This window comes from Triturus cristatus, chromosome 3_2, assembly GCF_964204655.1.
Source record: "Triturus cristatus chromosome 3_2, aTriCri1.1, whole genome shotgun sequence".
Lineage (NCBI taxonomy): Eukaryota > Metazoa > Chordata > Amphibia > Caudata > Salamandridae > Triturus > Triturus cristatus.
The window spans coordinates 1,044,417,598-1,044,435,517 of record NC_140584.1 but is presented as its reverse complement, the minus strand read 5'-3'; the positions used below and the strand labels follow the sequence as shown (position 1 = coordinate 1,044,435,517).

Below are 17,920 nucleotides of genomic sequence, written 5' to 3'. Positions count from 1 at the left end.
CCTAGTAAACCCATCAGCATTTTAAACATCAACTCCGCCTTCCTGGGGAGAGATGTATATTTCTATTTTTGTAAAAAAGAAAAAAAGATCCTTCAAATTGCAGCTCATACAACAACCATGTCCCTGATAAATTGCGACTCGAAATTTACACTCGGGTCCTTTCTAATCGACTTGCTGCCATTATTACTGCCTTGATAGATCCAAAGTAGCATGGGTTTGTTCCCTCTCAGGACACCACCTCCCATGTTAATCTTGCAAATACCGATTTGGCTGTGGTGTGGGACGTAAATGGGCCCGCTGGCATGATCCTGTTGGATGCTAAGAAAATAATCGACAGGGTCTCCTGGTGGTACTTGTGGACATTCATGTCAGGGAAGGAACTAGGGTGGGGCTTTATCACCAGGAGCAGGTCATTATATTCTGTTCTGAGTGCCAGGGTATCATACATGGGAGTGCTCTCTGAGACCAACCAGATAGGTCGGGAAACCAGGCAAGGTGCCCTCTTTCTCCACTTTTATTTGCTCTGTATTTGAATCCCTATAGTTGTGTATTAAGGAAGGCAACCTTAATCCCATCACTGAGACTGCACAATTTGGAGAAGGAGATTAAAATTCTGGCCTACACCTATGATATTGTCGTAATTACATCATCTCCGGTAATGGCTCTGCCAGCAATTGAAAATGCTGCTGCGGCTTTTGGGCAAGTCTCGGGTTTTCATCTTAATATTGACAAAACAGAGGTTATGCTCAGCAAGGAATCTCAAAAAGAGGACCCTCGCTTTGTAACCTCGGCTAAGTATCTGGGGTTTCTAATATCGTAAAATGAGGTTATTATATCTTTGAACTATGAAACAAACATTATATACGGTATCCCTCTCTCCATTCAGGAAGAGAGACAGGCTACATCTGGGTCAGATTGGGAGATGCAATATGATCATCTGAATAATACTAATACATTTTTATATCTATTTAGATCTATTCCTCTATATTTGCAGAAAAGCTTTTTTAATAAAGTTGAAAGTAGCTGGCAAATATTCATTTGGGCCTAAAAGTAAAAACACTGCACCATTCGCTACCTTCAACTGCCCTGTAGTGAGGGTGGGTTTGCGCTCTCTGTACTGTGTAATTATTGCTTGGCAGCGTTCATGTTCCGGCTCTCCGCAGTAGTAGAGCTCAGTGTATGGGATTTTGGCAGGCATTTTTCCTGAACACCGGACCTTTTCAAAAATGATTACGCCGAAACAAGGGTTTGTGAATACCGCTTATTTCAAGTACATGTGGTTTAAGACTATCGGTCTACCATCAGGCTATTTCTTCCAGCCGTCATGTATTTTGGTTCCATCAATATACAGCACTGTGGAATAATCCTTAACTGCCACTCTCGTTCCAATATAGGTTTCTAAGATGTTGGGGAATAGCTAAAATCCAGTGTTTGGGGCAATTCTCCAAGAACAAAACTTTTTTTTATCTTTTCAGGATCTGAGTAGGGACCACAGGCTGTCTAAAGTTGCGGCCCTTTGCTTATTTACAACTAAGAAAATGTGTGCAGCAGCTTTTGTATAGCGATATTAGTTTAAATCGAAGTGAGTTTCTGGAGAGTTTTGTTAAGCTTAGGCAGCATGGTTACATACATACTTTTTACTCAATATTGGGGATTATGGGGACTATGGGTAATAAATATGCAGTACTTGCTGCTAAGTGGTCGCAACGCTTACAGTGTAATGTCTCCGTGCCCAAGATTTGGTACACCAATACGCTGGCACACAGCACTCTTAATGTTTCTCGACTTAAGGCACACCCTTCAAATCTTGAATGATACATATTCTACACCACTTAGATGTATAATTGGGGCTTGAGGTAAACATTGGCTTGTTTCAGGTGTGACGCACTCGAACCTGATACAGCGCCCTTTTTTTTTTTCAACCTGTGGCCCTATTTTACAGTTTTGGCATAAATGATGGTACTTATAAATCAACTTTGCACGACTTAAATTATCCCTGAATGAAAAACGTGTTGTTCGGACACACGCCTGATGTCCCAGGAGGTTGTTGGTGTCTTGTTTTGTGGTAGGTTCTGCACAGCTTACAATCGCTCATTACAAGGTTTCAAAACAGAGGCCCTGGATGCCTTGTGCTGGCAGCGGGAGTTAATATTTCTTTGGGTTTAGAGCTTGCCATTATTGAAAATCCTCCAAGCCGCCATAAGCGAAGGAAAATGTGGTAACCGATCAAAGGGGGCCCTGTTGTTTTAACTGGTTGTGAAACAATGACATGAAAGAATGGTATACATTTAAGGGATTCTGTTTTTAAGAAATAAGAAACGTTTTCTATACGTCATTTTCTCTGTTTTTTACCTTTGTATGCCTGATGGTTTGTTAATTATTAGTATGCATACTACGTATCTTCTTTTTTATTTGAAACAATGCCACCTTTGTATGTGTAATCTTGAATAATTACTTCTCAATTAAAAAAGAAAGAAAGAAAAAGGCTGACAATGGCTTCTCTTGAGGTTTGATATTACTGAAAGTGGAACTCTGGAAAATTCTCCGAAGAGGGTCTCTTTAGTAGTCTAGAACTACTTCTTTGCTGTAATCTAGGAGCCTGCAAAAGCTTGATTTAGGTGTACTTAGTACATATGCACAGACAGTATAATTTCGAAGCACTTTTGGAATCCACTCTAGGAATCTTGTTGGCCAGAGTCTAAGTGGTTTGTTGATATGTTATTTTGTTGAGTTTCATACTGCTTATTGCATAGTGGCCGGCAATGCTAGAGTAGGGTATAGTTTTGTGATATTTATGATATAGTGTCCAGATAGATCTTATTATGGATTTCTGTGGCGCATTATGTGAATGAAAGCGTGTGCACGTGATCCCCATCTCCTCCTCTGTTGGTGCAGTCTGTGGTGTTTCGGTAGGTGAATTTTAAGGTCCCCTAACTAAGGAGAGACACAAAGCCAAATTATCGCCTATGACAATATAAGCATATAATGGATAGCTCTGGATCGAATGTTGCACTTGTACTAGTATAAGAGGAGGTCTTTATGAAGGCGTCACTTATGATATTATTCAATGGGGAGGTATGATTTTTATAAACTCACCTGTGATGTTATATAGACAGAGTGGGCAGGTTCGATTCTGCCTTAACCAGGGATCCACACAGTCTTTATGAAACTCGTGAGAGCAGGAAATCACCCTCAAATCCTGGAGATAAAAAGAGGGAAAAAGAAAGTAACTAAGTGGCAACTGCTGAGTCTTACCAGGTGAACAGTTTATGCCGAGTTTAAGCCAGATTCATATTAAAGTACATTTTTGCATTGAAAATTAATTTATTCTTCAACCCTGTTTGTGTAAGAAAAACTAAACTGAAGTCAAAGCATGTTACATCCTGACAGTACCACCCTGCATTAATAAAGATCAATAAAAACATAAAATGGCACCACACATCGTTGCAGGGTAAATATAAACCTATCTACTTGGCCTTTCTTAATGAAAAACAAAGGACTAGGTTTCGATCCTAGAAAGGCTTCCAGTATGGACACCAAGAAGTACAAATGAGTCCTCTTCCATATAACGTGAGTCACGTTACCGAGCAGGTAATCACATATCAGCAAATGTTTCAAAGTACAGAATGCACTTTAACCTGAAAATATACACGACTACACTTGTTGCGGCTACTTCCTCAAAACATAGCCGTATAGCATGAAGGCTGGTCTCACTCCGATCCAGGTGTATCCCTATTTTTTCTATAAATTATCACCCACAGTCCCAGCCACTAGAACCAGAGATGACTCGTGTTTGATGACTAACATTTAATAGGTACAACGTCTAATTAGACCATTGTCCTTGCTCTTCGCTTTGTAAGCTCTTTCTTTGGGATAAGTGCCCTCCACCCCATTACAGAAAGCTACATTCCCACGCCAGTGGTCCAAATCTTTAAGGTACTTGTCTGTTGACTATTAGCTAAACCAGTCTTATAATTTTGTTGACTTTTTGGGAGTTCATTTTTTGAATCCTAACAACACTAGAGTGATGGGTGAGATTTCCAGGGTAAGCACTGTATTATGCTATGAAATGTATATGCTGCTGTGCAGGGTATAGGTTATTTGGCCTCCACAGAAGGTATTGGGTGCAGTGCGCGAGGATCGCAGACATGGGCAAATCAACTGGCAGCTGTGTATTAGCATGAAGTAAAGCCTGAGACTTATGTATGGATAGCTACCTTCATAATTTGTAGATTTGGATTCATAAAATTAAAAGAGTAGTAGTCAAGAGTAAAGCTAAACTATAGAACAGTGTTTGATAGCGGGTGCAGAGTTTATGCTTTAAAGAAAGTGTAATCCAGTGCTCAGGGCAGCTTGATGTACGGTGCTCTTTACTTTAAAACTGATACTTATAGCCTCGAACAATGTAAAGATTTAAAGGCTGGCGAAAGAAGCTTTACAGCTGTGATCGTGATTCTTCGCAATATCAACAAGTATTGGCAAAGTGAATAGGTCTAGCACTGGCTGCCAGGCTTTCAGCTTTGTCAATCATTGTGTTTTCTTGTGATTATTGCAAAATTTCTTTGCTGGTGGAGAAGCGGAGCACTCACCAATCTTATGATGTGCTTCTTGTGAAAGAGAAGAATGCGGTCACTCACAATTAAGTTAGCCAGTGGCTGAAGTGGGTTGTCCTACTACCCTATGCTGTGGGGGGCGGAAAACAAATGTGAATGGCACAACAACAGACAATGGATAAAAAAGGCTGGATACAATTTTATATGGCCTACCGGTCTGATATGTCAAAATAAAACGGATTACGAAATTTGATATAATAACTTACGTTTATAATTCACTGACTTTTCTCTATATTTTGGAGGTTGACGTTGACTGCATACTGATTGTCAAATATCCTGGCACTGAGCATATCTTCCCAACATTATGTGGAGTGATGTCCTCGCACATTATCACTGCCTCAGAATACAGACAAATATGCTACTTTTGCTAGACTTAACAGCAAATGAGTCCAAAGTCTGGAGTAGAGCTCTATGTCCATAGTTGTAAAAGTACCCTTTGTCCTGAATTTATATGGAGTGTTAGTTTGTTGTCTAGAAAGATGTCACCAAAGTTGCACAGACCCAACTGTGTCATCGTCACTTGAAATGGTTCTCAAACATGTCAGATTTCAAACTAATAACAATGGAGATCATGATACCTTCATTCATGTAATCTAACAAACTTTTTCAAAGCAAGTAAAGTCGTTTTCCAGATGTTCACGTCTTTGCTGGTTACTCCTTCTCTAATTATACTAGATTCAACTGAGGCTGGCGCAGCCAATGCTCTATTTTGTTTTGCAGGTGCGCCTAAGCATATGCAAATAAAAGATAAATGCACTGAGTCTTATTTGCCACAAAACCTTTTTTCCAAATGGAGTGCTGCTATGTCACACCACATCTTTAACAGGCCCCACCTAACTGTGGCCTACTTGACACCCATATTATCTTTGAAAACTCTGAAATTTATCACAGTACAATTTAGGCAAAGCAATCAGATTCTAACATTAAAAAAAAGTCTTAATCTGAAGATGAAGGAAAGTGACAATGTCAAGAATATGTAAAACTTATAGGTTTTCTGAACTGGTATCTCTGGATCCATGCAGATATGAACTCCGCAGCTAATGGACTGATCTCAGTCTTGTTCCCTTTGATGCTTATACCGGAGCATTTTGCCGATGATGGATATAGTTTACACAATCTAGGCTAAACTGATCACAAGATGCACATATATCAAATGTTACCTGGAGGTAGATTATTATCGTAAGGGAGGAAAGGTACATCCAGTGGTTTCATTGCAAATGTGAACGGTACAGAACCAATGGGAATCTCTGACTACTTTTTCAGGCTGGTTTGGTTTTGTCAATTAGGAACACTCCACTAGTGTGAACCACAGCCAAATACTGTGCATGCAGCACAAAGAAATCAACGACAGGAAATCGGTCACAACTGCCATTCTCGTATGCACTTCAAATGGAAAAAGAAGTAAAACAGATACAAATGCTATTTTGGCATCTAAAGTAATATGTACAATTTACTTAGAACATACGGAGAAAGTAGATGTAGGAGCTAAATGAACAGAACGTAGCGCAATCCTGCAATATACATTTTTTTGTAAAGGCAACAATTTACTTGCTATTACTTTGGGTAAGATTTTGTTATCTAAATTTATCCACGATAGAGACTACTAGGAGAACATGCAACACTGAGTTTGCAAGATTTCAACAAAATAGTTATGGTGGTTTCTCATGTTGCTGGAGGAAAAATAATCTTAGGGATATCATTTTCAGAACTTGCAATTAGTTGCGGAACTAATTTGTCAGAAAATTCCTTAAAGAGTGTTCCCTACGGGTCCAGGAACCCTACGCCTTACAACGCAATTTTAATTTCCTGGTCAGTGATGGGTCTGTTCAGTCTGTCAAAGTTAGCCCCAATACAGATCAATTTACCATAATCTAGGAAAACCTTTATTTCAACTGACATCTTGCAAAAATGAAACTATCTTACACAACAGTCAGGGAACACAGCATTGACATCTAAATCATCGTTGACCACAAAAGACTCTTCACCTCTACTACTACTACTACTACTACATGATGTTGTTTTGTCTTAGATTTCACAAGCCATGGCAAAATTGCATCTGGCCTTTTTCCCCTTCTGCAGCACTTACTCTGGGCCACTGCAAGTCGTTTTGGAGAGGCTGGTGAAATTACATTTTGACAAACCCCTCCCACTTCATTGGCAAAAAGGACATTGTTATTTCTAATATTGCCAAACTGGTGTTATCTTTCTGGTGTCACACTAGTCGCTTTCTTAATGGCTTTGTATCGAATATCCACATCATGACTATAGGGGGTGGTCAACCCATCCACCACAGTTCATCTTATCAAGACACAGCAAACCTAATTACTATAATCATCTTCTCTTTGTTCCAGTTCATGCACATTTTCTTTGCAGTTGTGCAATTCCACCCCCAGTTTCTGAGAATGATCTATTCCTTGGCAATGCAGATCACCTTTTCAATTAACTTAACACATGTTAAAAATCATATGCAGTTCTTTATTTTCTCACAGTTTACTCAATTTATTGGTTATGTATAGTGTTCAATGCTATACGTACATGTTAAAAAAGCAAATAAAGGCAGAGAACAAGAATCAGTTTTTAATCTGAAAACTCTTTACTGCCAACGTTCAAAAGCAGGTAGCAAAAGCCTCCCATCTCAAATATTATCTGGACCACAAAGCTAGGTTACAAGGGCTCGAGAAAACACCAAGATACATTCGTCAGCTTCCAGGGCTGAATGGGCTCAAGGAATTTGGCTTTACCCTTGCGGGCTGCATGGGCTCTGCAGAGACATACAGCGCTTAAAGTTTAGTAATGTTGTGGGAGGGGAAAAGCGGCCAAGTAGCATTACATTTATTGTACAGTTAATTAAAATATTACAACTAAAACCATGTGTGGAAAGCCATCTAGATAAGTGTTTCTTGAACAGGGGCTAAGATTCAGCGTATTCATGCAGGGACAGACCACAATCTGAGGCTCTGGATAGGCCCAGCACACTGGCAGATTCATACCACTGATAATGGCTGGCACAACGATGCAGCCTTTTGCTTTTAGGACGCCCAGGGGGGTTTGGCAGATAAAACATGTAACCTGTTGGTCTCAGGGAATCACTTAGTTAGAAATCATGGTGTATTAAGGAATGCGTGTGGGATCATAAATGCATTCACAAAGTAGGACTTTCTCAGTCTTTATGATCATTAGAACATGTTATTGGGGCACACAATGACGAAATGTGTGTTCAGAAATATTTTCATTACATATTTGCTAACATTTGGTGCTTAATTTTCTATTTAAATCTGCACTATTCTTAATGAGAGTTGTGTTGCTTTTACACTTCTATTACCAGTCCATCACTTTCTTTTATGTAGCCAACTTAAATAATGGTGGGAAATGTAGGAAAATGGATTCGACCACCTTTTGAGCAGAGATTAAACTTAGTGTTACCATAAAAGATGTGTGATGATATGAATGGGGTACAATTGAAGCCAAATACCATGGTGCCCGATGATGGAAACATTTACAGGTAGGGCGAACTATCTTAAAACAAATGTGGTCTTCTGTGGGTCTCTACTGCAGAGACCGGATTACAGGCCAAACGTGCCCTCCTTTCTTAAGCACTATTTAGCCTAGGCAAAAATACTTTGTAACCCTCTAACCTTTAAGAAGAGTGCTTTAGGATGTCCTGGTGAAAACAATATACATTTCCTGTAGCCCTCGGCCCTCCTAGTTCGCCACAGTAGCAGTGATGACCAAATGGAGAGGGGGCAATGTTGCCATTTTCTTACTAAGTAGGAGGCAACCATAAGACGAGCAGTCAACATGTAAAGAATTCCCAGTACCTGTATTTTGACCATTATGCTGTGTGCTATGTGTTGTGTATATGTACCTTCCTTTGTCTTCATGGTTGGATGATACTTAGTCAGTGTCTCCACTTTGCTTTAAGAACACAAACTCAAGAAAGTAACCAGCAATTCATGACAGTTTACTCAATATCCGAGTCAAAGACAAGACCAATCTCCACACTGTGGTGAAGGTATCACCTGCATCATCTGTGGAAGACCTAATCTGGTCCACGAAACAGTCTGCAAAGGAATATACATTATTCAGGGTATCAAGTTTACTCCCTTCTAAACAAACTCTTGTGATTCACTGAGGAAATTGACCCCTAACTGAACATCACCTATGAAGCGTGGTGTCTCAATCAATCATGTGTTTGTTAAGCGCGACTACTCACCCGTAAGGGTCTCAAGGCGCTGGGGAGGAGGAGAGGTGCAGGTTCAAGTCCATCAAGGAGGGGGTGTGTCGAAGAGCCAAGTTTTGAGGTTTCTTGTGAAGATGGAGAGTGATGTGGTCTGTCTGAGGTGGAGTGGTAGGGCGTTCCAGGCTTTGGCCGCGAGGAAGGAGAAGGAGCGGCCTCCTGTTCTGATCTTTCTGGTGCGGGAGACCACGGCGTAGGACAGCTGGGCTAATTGTACGGTCCTTTGAGGTGCGTGGAATTTGAGTCGGCTGTTCAGGTATGCTGGTCCGGTGGTGTGGAGGGCTTTGTGTGTGTGTGCGAGGATCTTGGAGGTGATTCTAGTCTCGATGAGGAGCGAGTGGAGTATGCGCAGGTGCTGGGAGATGTGGCAGTGTCAGCAGGTTGAGGACCAATCTCGCGGCGGTGTTCTGGATGTTTTGTAGCTTGCGGTGAGGTTTTTTTTTATTCTGGCGTAGACTGTGTTGCCGAAGTCGAGTCTGCTGGTGACTAGGGCCTGAGTGACGGTCTTTCTGTGCTCGAGGGAGATCCATTTGAAGGTCTTGCGTAGGAGGCGGAGGGTGTGGAAGCAGGAGGATGCGATGGAGTTGATCCATTTTTAGCTCTGAGTCTAGGAGGATTCCAAAGTTGCGTGCGTGGTCCGTGGGGGTTGGTGGCCTTCCAAGGGCGGGGGGCCCCCCAAGTGTCATCCCAGGCGTCGCGGTGTGGCCCATGATGAGTACTTCTGTTTTGTTGGTGTTGAGTTGTAAGCAGCTGCTTTTCATCCATTTAGCAACAGCTTCCATGCCTTCTTGAAAGTTGTGTTTGGCTGCGTTGGGTTAGTTGGATAGGGAGAGAATGAGTTGGGTGTCGTCTTCGTATGAAACAATATTGAGTCTGTGGGTTCTGACGATGGGGGCGAATGGAGCTATGTAGACGTTGAAGAGCGTGGGGCTGAGGGAGGACCCCTGAGGGAATCCGCAGGTGGTTGGTGTAGGGTCCGAGAGGAAGAGAGGGAGTCTGACCCGCTGCGTTCTGCCAAAGAGGAAAGAGTGGACCCAGTTGAGGGCCTTGTCCCGGATACCTCCGCCGTGGAATCTGCGTGTTAGGGTGCGGTGGGAGACTGTGTCTAAGGCCGCTGAGAACTTTCACTGGGAACGGGAGCAGGGAGATGGGTCTGTAGTTTTTGAGATCGGTGGGGTCCGCCGAGGGCTTCTTCAGGAGGGGGTTGACCTCGTCGTGTTTCCAGTCGTCTGGGAAGAACGCGGTAGTCAGGGAGCGGTTGATGGTGTAGCGAAGCATGGGTGCGATGGTGTCGGCAGGTCGGTTGTAGATGTGGTGAGGACAGTGGTCCGGGGGGGTCCCGGAGTGGATTGACTTCATCGTCTTCAGTGTGTCTTCGGTTGTGAGGGCTGTCCACCTGCCAATCGTTGGTTTCAGGGTGTCGGGGTGGCTGGTGAGGGTTCAGTGTGTTTGTTGCGTTCGTCAAAATTGTCGCAGATGTTCTTGATTTTGTGGTGGAAGAAGGCGCTGAGTTTGTTGCAGATGTCTTGCGAGGAAGGAATGTCAGTAGACTCGCTGGTGGGTTGGGCGAACTCCTTCATGATGCTGAAGAGTTCTTTACTGTTGTGTGCGTGTGTGGAGATTCTGTCTTCGATCGCTGTTTTTCTCGTATTTCTGATGAGTTGGTGGTGGGCATTGGTGGCGGTTCTGAAGTTGTTGTGGGCTTCTGTGGATTTGGAGTTCCTCCAGGCCTTTTCGAGGTGGCGGCATGTGCGTCTGGACTCTCAGAGTTCGGTGGTAAACCATCTGGCTTTCTTGGCGTGTGTGTTGTTGCTCTTCTTGAGGGGGGCTATGGTGTTGGCGCTGTCGGAGATCCATCTGTGCAGGGTTCTGGTTGCGGTGTTGTGGTCGTCGTCTTCTGCGGTGGTTGGGGTCGAGTTGCTGAGTGAGGAGATGAGCTGGTCGTCTGTGATTTTGGTCTAGTTTCTTCGTGGGACTCGGTGCTGGGGTCTGTGGGTTGTGGGTGTTCTGAAGGTTAGGTGGATGCATTGATGGTCTGTCCACAGGAGTTCGGTGGTGTGGCTGAAAGTGATGGAGTTTCCTGATGTGAAGAGGGGGGTCGAGGGTGTGTCCTGCTGAGTGCGTGGGTTCGCTCACGATCTGGCAGAGTCCAATGTTGTGGAGGTTGTCCTGGAGGGATGCGGAGTTGGGGTCTAGTTGGTTGTATAGGTGGAAGTTGAGGTCTCCCAGCAGGGTGTAGTTGGTGGATGAGATGGCTTGCGGGGAGATGATGTCTGTGATGGAGTTGGTGAAAGGTCCGCGGGGTCCTGGCTGGCCTGTATCTTGAAGTGTAGGTGTTCCATCAGGGCTATGGGCTCGTCGGGGAGTGTGCTCAGGCGGAGGGTGGATTTGTGGACGATGGCTATTCCTCCTACCGGGCGGGTAGGGCGGTCCTTCCGGGAGATCTTGTATCCTTAGGCGATGCCGATGGCGATGTCCAGTCCCGAGGTGGTGTTGGTCCAGGTTTCTGTGAAGAATGCTGCGTCTGGGTTGGTGCTGTCGAGGAGGTCCCAGATTTCGGTGGCGTGTTTGTGGAGTGATTGGACGTTGAGCAGGATGCATTGCAGGGTCTTCGGTTCGGTTGTGTTCTTGTGGGCAGGTTGTGTTGGGTCTGTGTTCCTGGCGGTGCTGCAGGTGTGCTGGCAGCGCAGACAGCTGAAGAGTCCGTGGGTGTCGGCTGGTGACGCTAGTTTGCAGTTGTTGTTGCGGCCTGGGTTGAGTGCGTGGCATTGCGCTGGGTTGTAGCGTTGGCGGTGTGGAGGTCCAGGGTTCCTGGCGCTGGTCCCGGTTGGGCTTGCCTGTGGGGTGCCAGTGGCGTGGCTGCGCTGTGGCTGCCATTAAGTAGGGGTCGGGGAGGGCTGCACAGCTGGGAGGTGGGAGCAGGGAGGGGAGGGGAACTGGCTCGGGCTGGTCGCACTGGGAGGGATGGGTCGCGGGGGCAGCAGCGGTGGGAAAACAAAACTGGGCAAAAGCAAGCAATAGAGGAAGAAAGTAAGGAGTAGAAAGGGTGAAAAAGAAAAGAAAAAGATCTGAAGAGTAGAAGGGTGGGAAGAATAGATGGTGAAAACGGAGCAGAAAGCTCAGCAACAGGTTGTGGACACCCTATCCCAAAGATGCCTCATTATCATGTCAGGCTTGGCCGCCATGCAAGGGCATCCAGGGGTTATGGAGGTACCTGGACATGTAGAGTAGTAGAAGAGGTTTTTCTGCCTCATACTTGACTAACAGTGACTCAAGTTTTCAGTTGTGCTGACCTTTAATCAAAAGACTCCAAGCTCATACCATTTAATTTAAACACATTAAACACATCCACATCAAGGTTTCTAGCAAAGAGAAAATTGCTCCCTCCAAAAGGGGACACAAGCATTACACATAAGAAAGGGTGGTAGGAACAGGCGCAGGCAATAGATTTTATACTTACAAATAAATTTACCATTTTTAAGTTAGTGAACTCTGCTGTATTTGTGTTTTCTGCATGCATGATGTCTTATAACATCAGCTCTTAAGGGTTGTGGTCCAAGGCCATCACTCAGATACTAAAATCAGAAACCTTTATCATAGACTATCTCTTTCTGAGGAGGAAAAGTCTTCCTTCTTAAAAAACCCTTAATTATGGATAAACCTCTATCCAGTTACAGTATTAAGAATGTTGAATCACTCGGTTCTCCCTCACTGAAAAACAGAACCAAAAATAGGAATAGTGAGGTGGTGAAGGCCTCAATCGCTACTTGAATGGACAAGGAACAAACAGAAATTGGCATAGGCAAAGCCTACAGGTCTGACCTTGAAAAGCTGTGCAATGGGTATTTTTTAAAATTATTTTTCATGGCAAGCCTAAGCCACAAAAATACCTAAATGATGACATTACAAATATTACATTTAAAAAACATTCACTGATGTGGTTGCTTTACAAGTGATGCGTTTTTCTTCTTTAAACAACAAAACGTTTGGTTGTATCGATTTTATTATTATTGCTGAAGGAGACAAGAATAACTTACCACCCAGTCAACCACTCAAATTGCAGGCAACTGCAATGTCATCTAAGCTCTTCATAACCTTAAGAAATAAATAAATCACTAACTGGCCCACAAACCGCAGGGACAATAGTCGATATTTCAAATACATATGCGCTTATAAAAACAAAATAAGAAACAGACTTTCAGCTAGCTCTGGTAGGGAAGAGAAAGCAACTATTTTAGGTGGGTGTGAATATGTGCACAGGGTATGTACAGTCACTTAAAGTGAAGGCAGGCAAAGGGGTCCGATTCACGGCCCCATGCTGTGGTGGACTGAAGCAAAATGTGAGTAACAATTTAACAGAACAATGGATGTTTCCTCTGACTAAAAGTCCCTCTATGTAAGTACATTTAATATTACTTTTTGGGAAAGAATAGCCTGGCGTAACAACTAAAGCTCTCCAAAAGACCAGACTTAAGAAATGGGCTGCATGCTATCACAAACCTTAATAAAAAAATTCTAGTCTGCAGCCTGTGTAGCAGACAAATGTGAGACTCATGCCACGACTTACCACTTCAGCAGTAACTAGAGGTCCTACGAAAGTTCAGATTTCTTAGATACCGTACAGTCAGAAAAAAGGTCTGCAATACGGGTGGTGTTCCTGCTCCTCTATTATTAGACTTCTCGGTGGCATTCAACACTGATGATGCCAGCATTTAGGGTAATCGCCGGGCTCAAGCTGCAGTCACTGGTTTTCAAGTTAGACTTTGCTTAGGTTTGATCTATTTAATCTGACCAGCATCAAGTTATTTCTGTGCCACTATTTGGATTAATGAATCTCCAGCCAACCTATACAATGCCCCATTGCTCCCAACTTCCACGGATTGTTTCTATGTTTTTGTCTGACTCATACACTCTTTTTGGTTTTGGTATCGGGTCCATTCCATTTGCAGACACCCAGATTATGCTGTGATCCCTTGCATGGCGGATGCAAATAATGTCTGAAACTAAAACCTTGAAAATAGAGGAGGTGATAACTGGTGGGAGCAAAACGTGTTCTTGAGAGGGTCTGCCACTGTGCTGTTCCTTGAACATCAAGGGAACAACTTGGTTAAGAACAGAGGGGATACTGCATGGGATATGAACCAGCTATATGAATGGGGGAAAAACCCACTTGTTCACCATAAAGAGTGCAGCCACCCTGACACCCCACAGGTCATTATTTACCTGACCATCTGCAAACTCCTCCAGGCAGACTGCACAGACAGGGGCCGAGCTGCAGCTGCTCCCTGAATCCAGCCCACTGCGGCGGAGACGTCCCTCGGAGCAGGACCGGTATTTGCGTGTTGCCAGTTGACTGATGGCTCGAACGGTCTGCTGATGCAATGAATCCTGGGGAAGACAGGCAGAAGTGAGAACACATCAAGTTACTTCTGAGCATACCATGTCATCAAGCAGAAAAGTTAAATATTTCATCTGTTATTTGTAAGGGAATGTGGGAGGTACAAGAATGGAAATAGTTGTGATCCTCTAAATATCAGGGCATGAAGCAGAAAGGGACGGGGGGTTGGGGGGCAGATGGTGTAAGATGACTGAGGAAAGAAAACAGAGGAGGCATATAAGAGCACCATCGAACAGGAACACTGCCTGACTGCAAGATTGTGTCAAGAATAAGATGTAGATGAGAAAATCATAATCAAAATAATAATGAACAAAAAGAGAGCCACGTGTAGCTCAGATAGAGAGATGGTGGCAAAGATCCTTGGAAGGAAGCTGTATACATACTGGATGGTGGGTACAGCAACCTCCCAGTGAGAAACCCTCAGAAGGAAGGTGTATACATACTGGAGGGCGGGTACAGCAACCAAGACCCAGTGAGAAACCCTTGGAAGGAAGCTTTATACATACTGGATGGTGGGTACAGCATCCACCCAGTGAGAAACCCTTGGAAGGAATCTGTATGCATACTGGAGGGCGGGTACAGCAACCACCCAGTGAGAAACCCTTGCAAGGAAGCTTTATACATACTGGAGGGTGGGTACAGCATCCACCCAGTGAAAAACCCTTGGAAGGAAGCTGTATACATACTGGAGGGTGGGTACAGCAACCACCCAGTGAGAAACCCTTGGAAGGAAGCTGTATACATACTGGAGGGTGGGTACAGCAACCACCCAGTGAGAAACCCTTGCAAGGAAGCTGTATACATACTGGAGGGTGGGTACAGCATCCACCCAGTGAGAAACCCTCGGTAGGAAGCTGTATACATACTGGAGGGTGGGTACAGCAACCACCCAGTGAGAAACCCTCAGGAGGAAGCTGTATACATACTGGAGGGTGGGTACAGCAACCACCCAGTGAGAAACCCTTGCAAGGAAGCTGTATACATACTGGAGGGTGAGTACAGCAACCACCCAGTGAGAAACCCTTGCAAGGAAGCTGTATACATACTGGAGGGTGGGTACAGCATCCACCCAGTGAGAAACCCTTGGAAGGAATCTGTATACATGCTGGAGGGTGGGTACAGCAACCACCCAGTGAGAAACCCTCGGAAGGAATCTGTATACATACTGGAGGGTGGGTACAGCAACCACCCAGTGAGAAACCCTTGAAAGGAAGCTGTATACATACTGGAGGGTGAGTACAGCAACCACCCAGTGAGAAACCCTTGGAAGGAAGCTGTAAAGATACTGGAGGGTGGGTACAGCAACCACCCAGTGAGAAACCCTTGGAAGGAAGCTGTATACATACTGGAGGGTGGGTACAGCAACCAAGACCCAGTGAGAAACCCTTGAAACGAAGCTCTATACATACTGGAGGGTGGATACAGTAACAAAGACCCAGTGTGAAACCCTTGGAAGGAAGCTGTATACATACTGGAGGGTGGGTACAGTAACAAAGACCCAGTGTGAAACCCTTGGAAGGAAGCTGTATACATACTGGAGGGTGGGTACAGCAACCACCCAGTGAGAAACCCTTGGAAGGAAGCTGTATACATACTGGAGGGTGGGTACAGCAACCAAGACCCAGTGAGAAACCCTTGGAAGGAAGCTGTATACATACTGGATGGTGGGTACAGCAACCAAGACCCAGTGAGAAACCCTTAGAAGGAAGCTTTATACTTACTGGAGGGTGGGTACAGCAACCACCCAGTGAGAAACCCTGGGAAGGAAGCTGTATACATACTGGAGGGTGAGTACAGCAACCACCCAGTGAGAAACCCTTGGAAGGAAGCTGTATACATACTGGAGGGTGAGTACAGCAACCACCCAGTGAGAAACCCTTGGAAGGAAGCTGTATACATACTGGAGGGTGGGTACAGCAACCGCCCAGTGAGAAACCCTTGGAAGGAAGCTGTATACATACTGGAGGGTGGGTACAGCAACCAAGACCCAGTGAGAAACCCTTGAAACGAAGCTGTATACATACTGGAGGGTGGATACAATAACAAAGACCCAGTGAGAAACCCTTGGAAGGAAGCTTTATACATACTGGAGGGTGGGTACAGCATCCACCCAGTGAGAAACCCTTGGAAGGAAGCTGTAAAGATACTGGAGGGTGGGTACAGCAACCACCCAGTGAGAAACCCTTGGAAGGAAGCTTTATACATACTGGAGGGTGAGTACAGCAACCACCCAGTGAGAAACCCTTGGAAGGGAGCTTTATACATACTGGAGGGTGGGTACAGCATCCACCCAGTGAGAAACCCTTGGAAGGAAGCTGCATACATACTGGAGGGTGAGTACAGTAACCACCCAGTGAGAAACCCTCGGAAGGAAGCTTTATACATACTGGATGGTGGATACAGCAACCAAGACCCAGTGAGAAACCCGTGGAAGGAAGCTTTATACATACTGGAGGGTGGGTACAGCATCCACCCAGTGAGAAACCCTTGGAAGGAAGCTGTATACATACTGGAGGGTGGGTACAGCAACCACCCAGTGAGAAACTCTTGAAAGGAAGCTGTATACATACTGGAGGGTGAGTACAGCAACCACCCAGTGAGAAACCCTCGGAAGGAATCTGTATACATACTGGAGGGTGAGTACAGCAACCACCCAGTGAGAAACCCTTGAAAGGAAGCTGTATACATACTGGAGGGTGAGTACAGCAACCACCCAGTGAGAAACCCTTGGAAGGAAGCTGTATACATACTGGAGGGTGAGTACAGCAACCACCCAGTGAGAAACCCTTGGAAGGAAGCTGTATACATACTGGAGGGTGGGTACAGCAGCCACCCAGTGAGAAACCCTTGGAAGGAAGCTTAATACATACTGGATGGTGGGTACAGCAACCAAGACCCAGTGAGAAACCCTTGGAAGGAAGCTTTATACATACTGGAGGGTGGGTACAGCAACCAAGACCCAGTGAGAAACCCTTGGAAGGAAGCTTTATGCATACTGGAGGGTGGGTACAGCAACCAAGACCCAGTGAGAAACCCTTGGAAGGAAGCTGTATACATACTGGAGGGTGGGTACAGCAACCAAGACCCAGTGAGAAACCCTTGGAAGGAAGCTTTATACATACTGGATGGTGGGTACAGCAACCAAGACCCAGTGAGAAACCCTTGGAAGGAAGCTTTATACATACTGGATGGTGGGTACAGCAACCAAGACCCAGTGAGAAACCCTTGGAAGGAAGCTTTATACATACTGGATGGTGGGTACAGCAACCAAGACCCAGTGAGAAACCCTTGGAAGGAAGCTGTATACATACTGAAGGGTGGGTACAGCAACCACCCAGTGAGAAACCCTTGAAAGGAAGCTGTATACATACTGGAGGGTGAGTACAGCAACCACCCAGTGAGAAACCCTTGAAAGGAAGCTGTATACATACTGGAGGGTGAGTACAGCAACCACCCAGTGAGAAACCCTCCGAAGGAAGCTGTATACATACTGGATGGTGGGTACAGCAACCAAGACCCAGTGGGGTGGATACCGTAACCAAGACCCAGTGAGAAACCCTCGGAAGGAAGCTGTATACATACTGGAGGGTGGGTACAGCAACCAAGACCCAGTGAGAAACCCTCGGAAGGAAGCTGTATACATACTGGAGGGTGGGTACAGCAACCAAGCCC

General features: G+C 44.8%; 1 protein-coding gene across 1 annotated transcript in view; it reads right to left on the bottom strand.

Annotated features, from left to right (window-relative positions):
• RNF43 (ring finger protein 43) overlaps positions 1 to 17,920 on the bottom strand; it is a 385,455-nt gene that overhangs the window by 44,757 nt on the left and 322,778 nt on the right. The window contains exons 6-7 of the mRNA XM_085649734.1: positions 14,074 to 14,238; positions 3,097 to 3,199 (exon numbers count right to left, since the gene is read on the bottom strand). Of these exons, the coding sequence (XP_085505860.1) occupies positions 3,097 to 3,199; positions 14,074 to 14,238 (268 nt within the window). The remainder of the gene's footprint in view (positions 1 to 3,096; positions 3,200 to 14,073; positions 14,239 to 17,920) is intronic.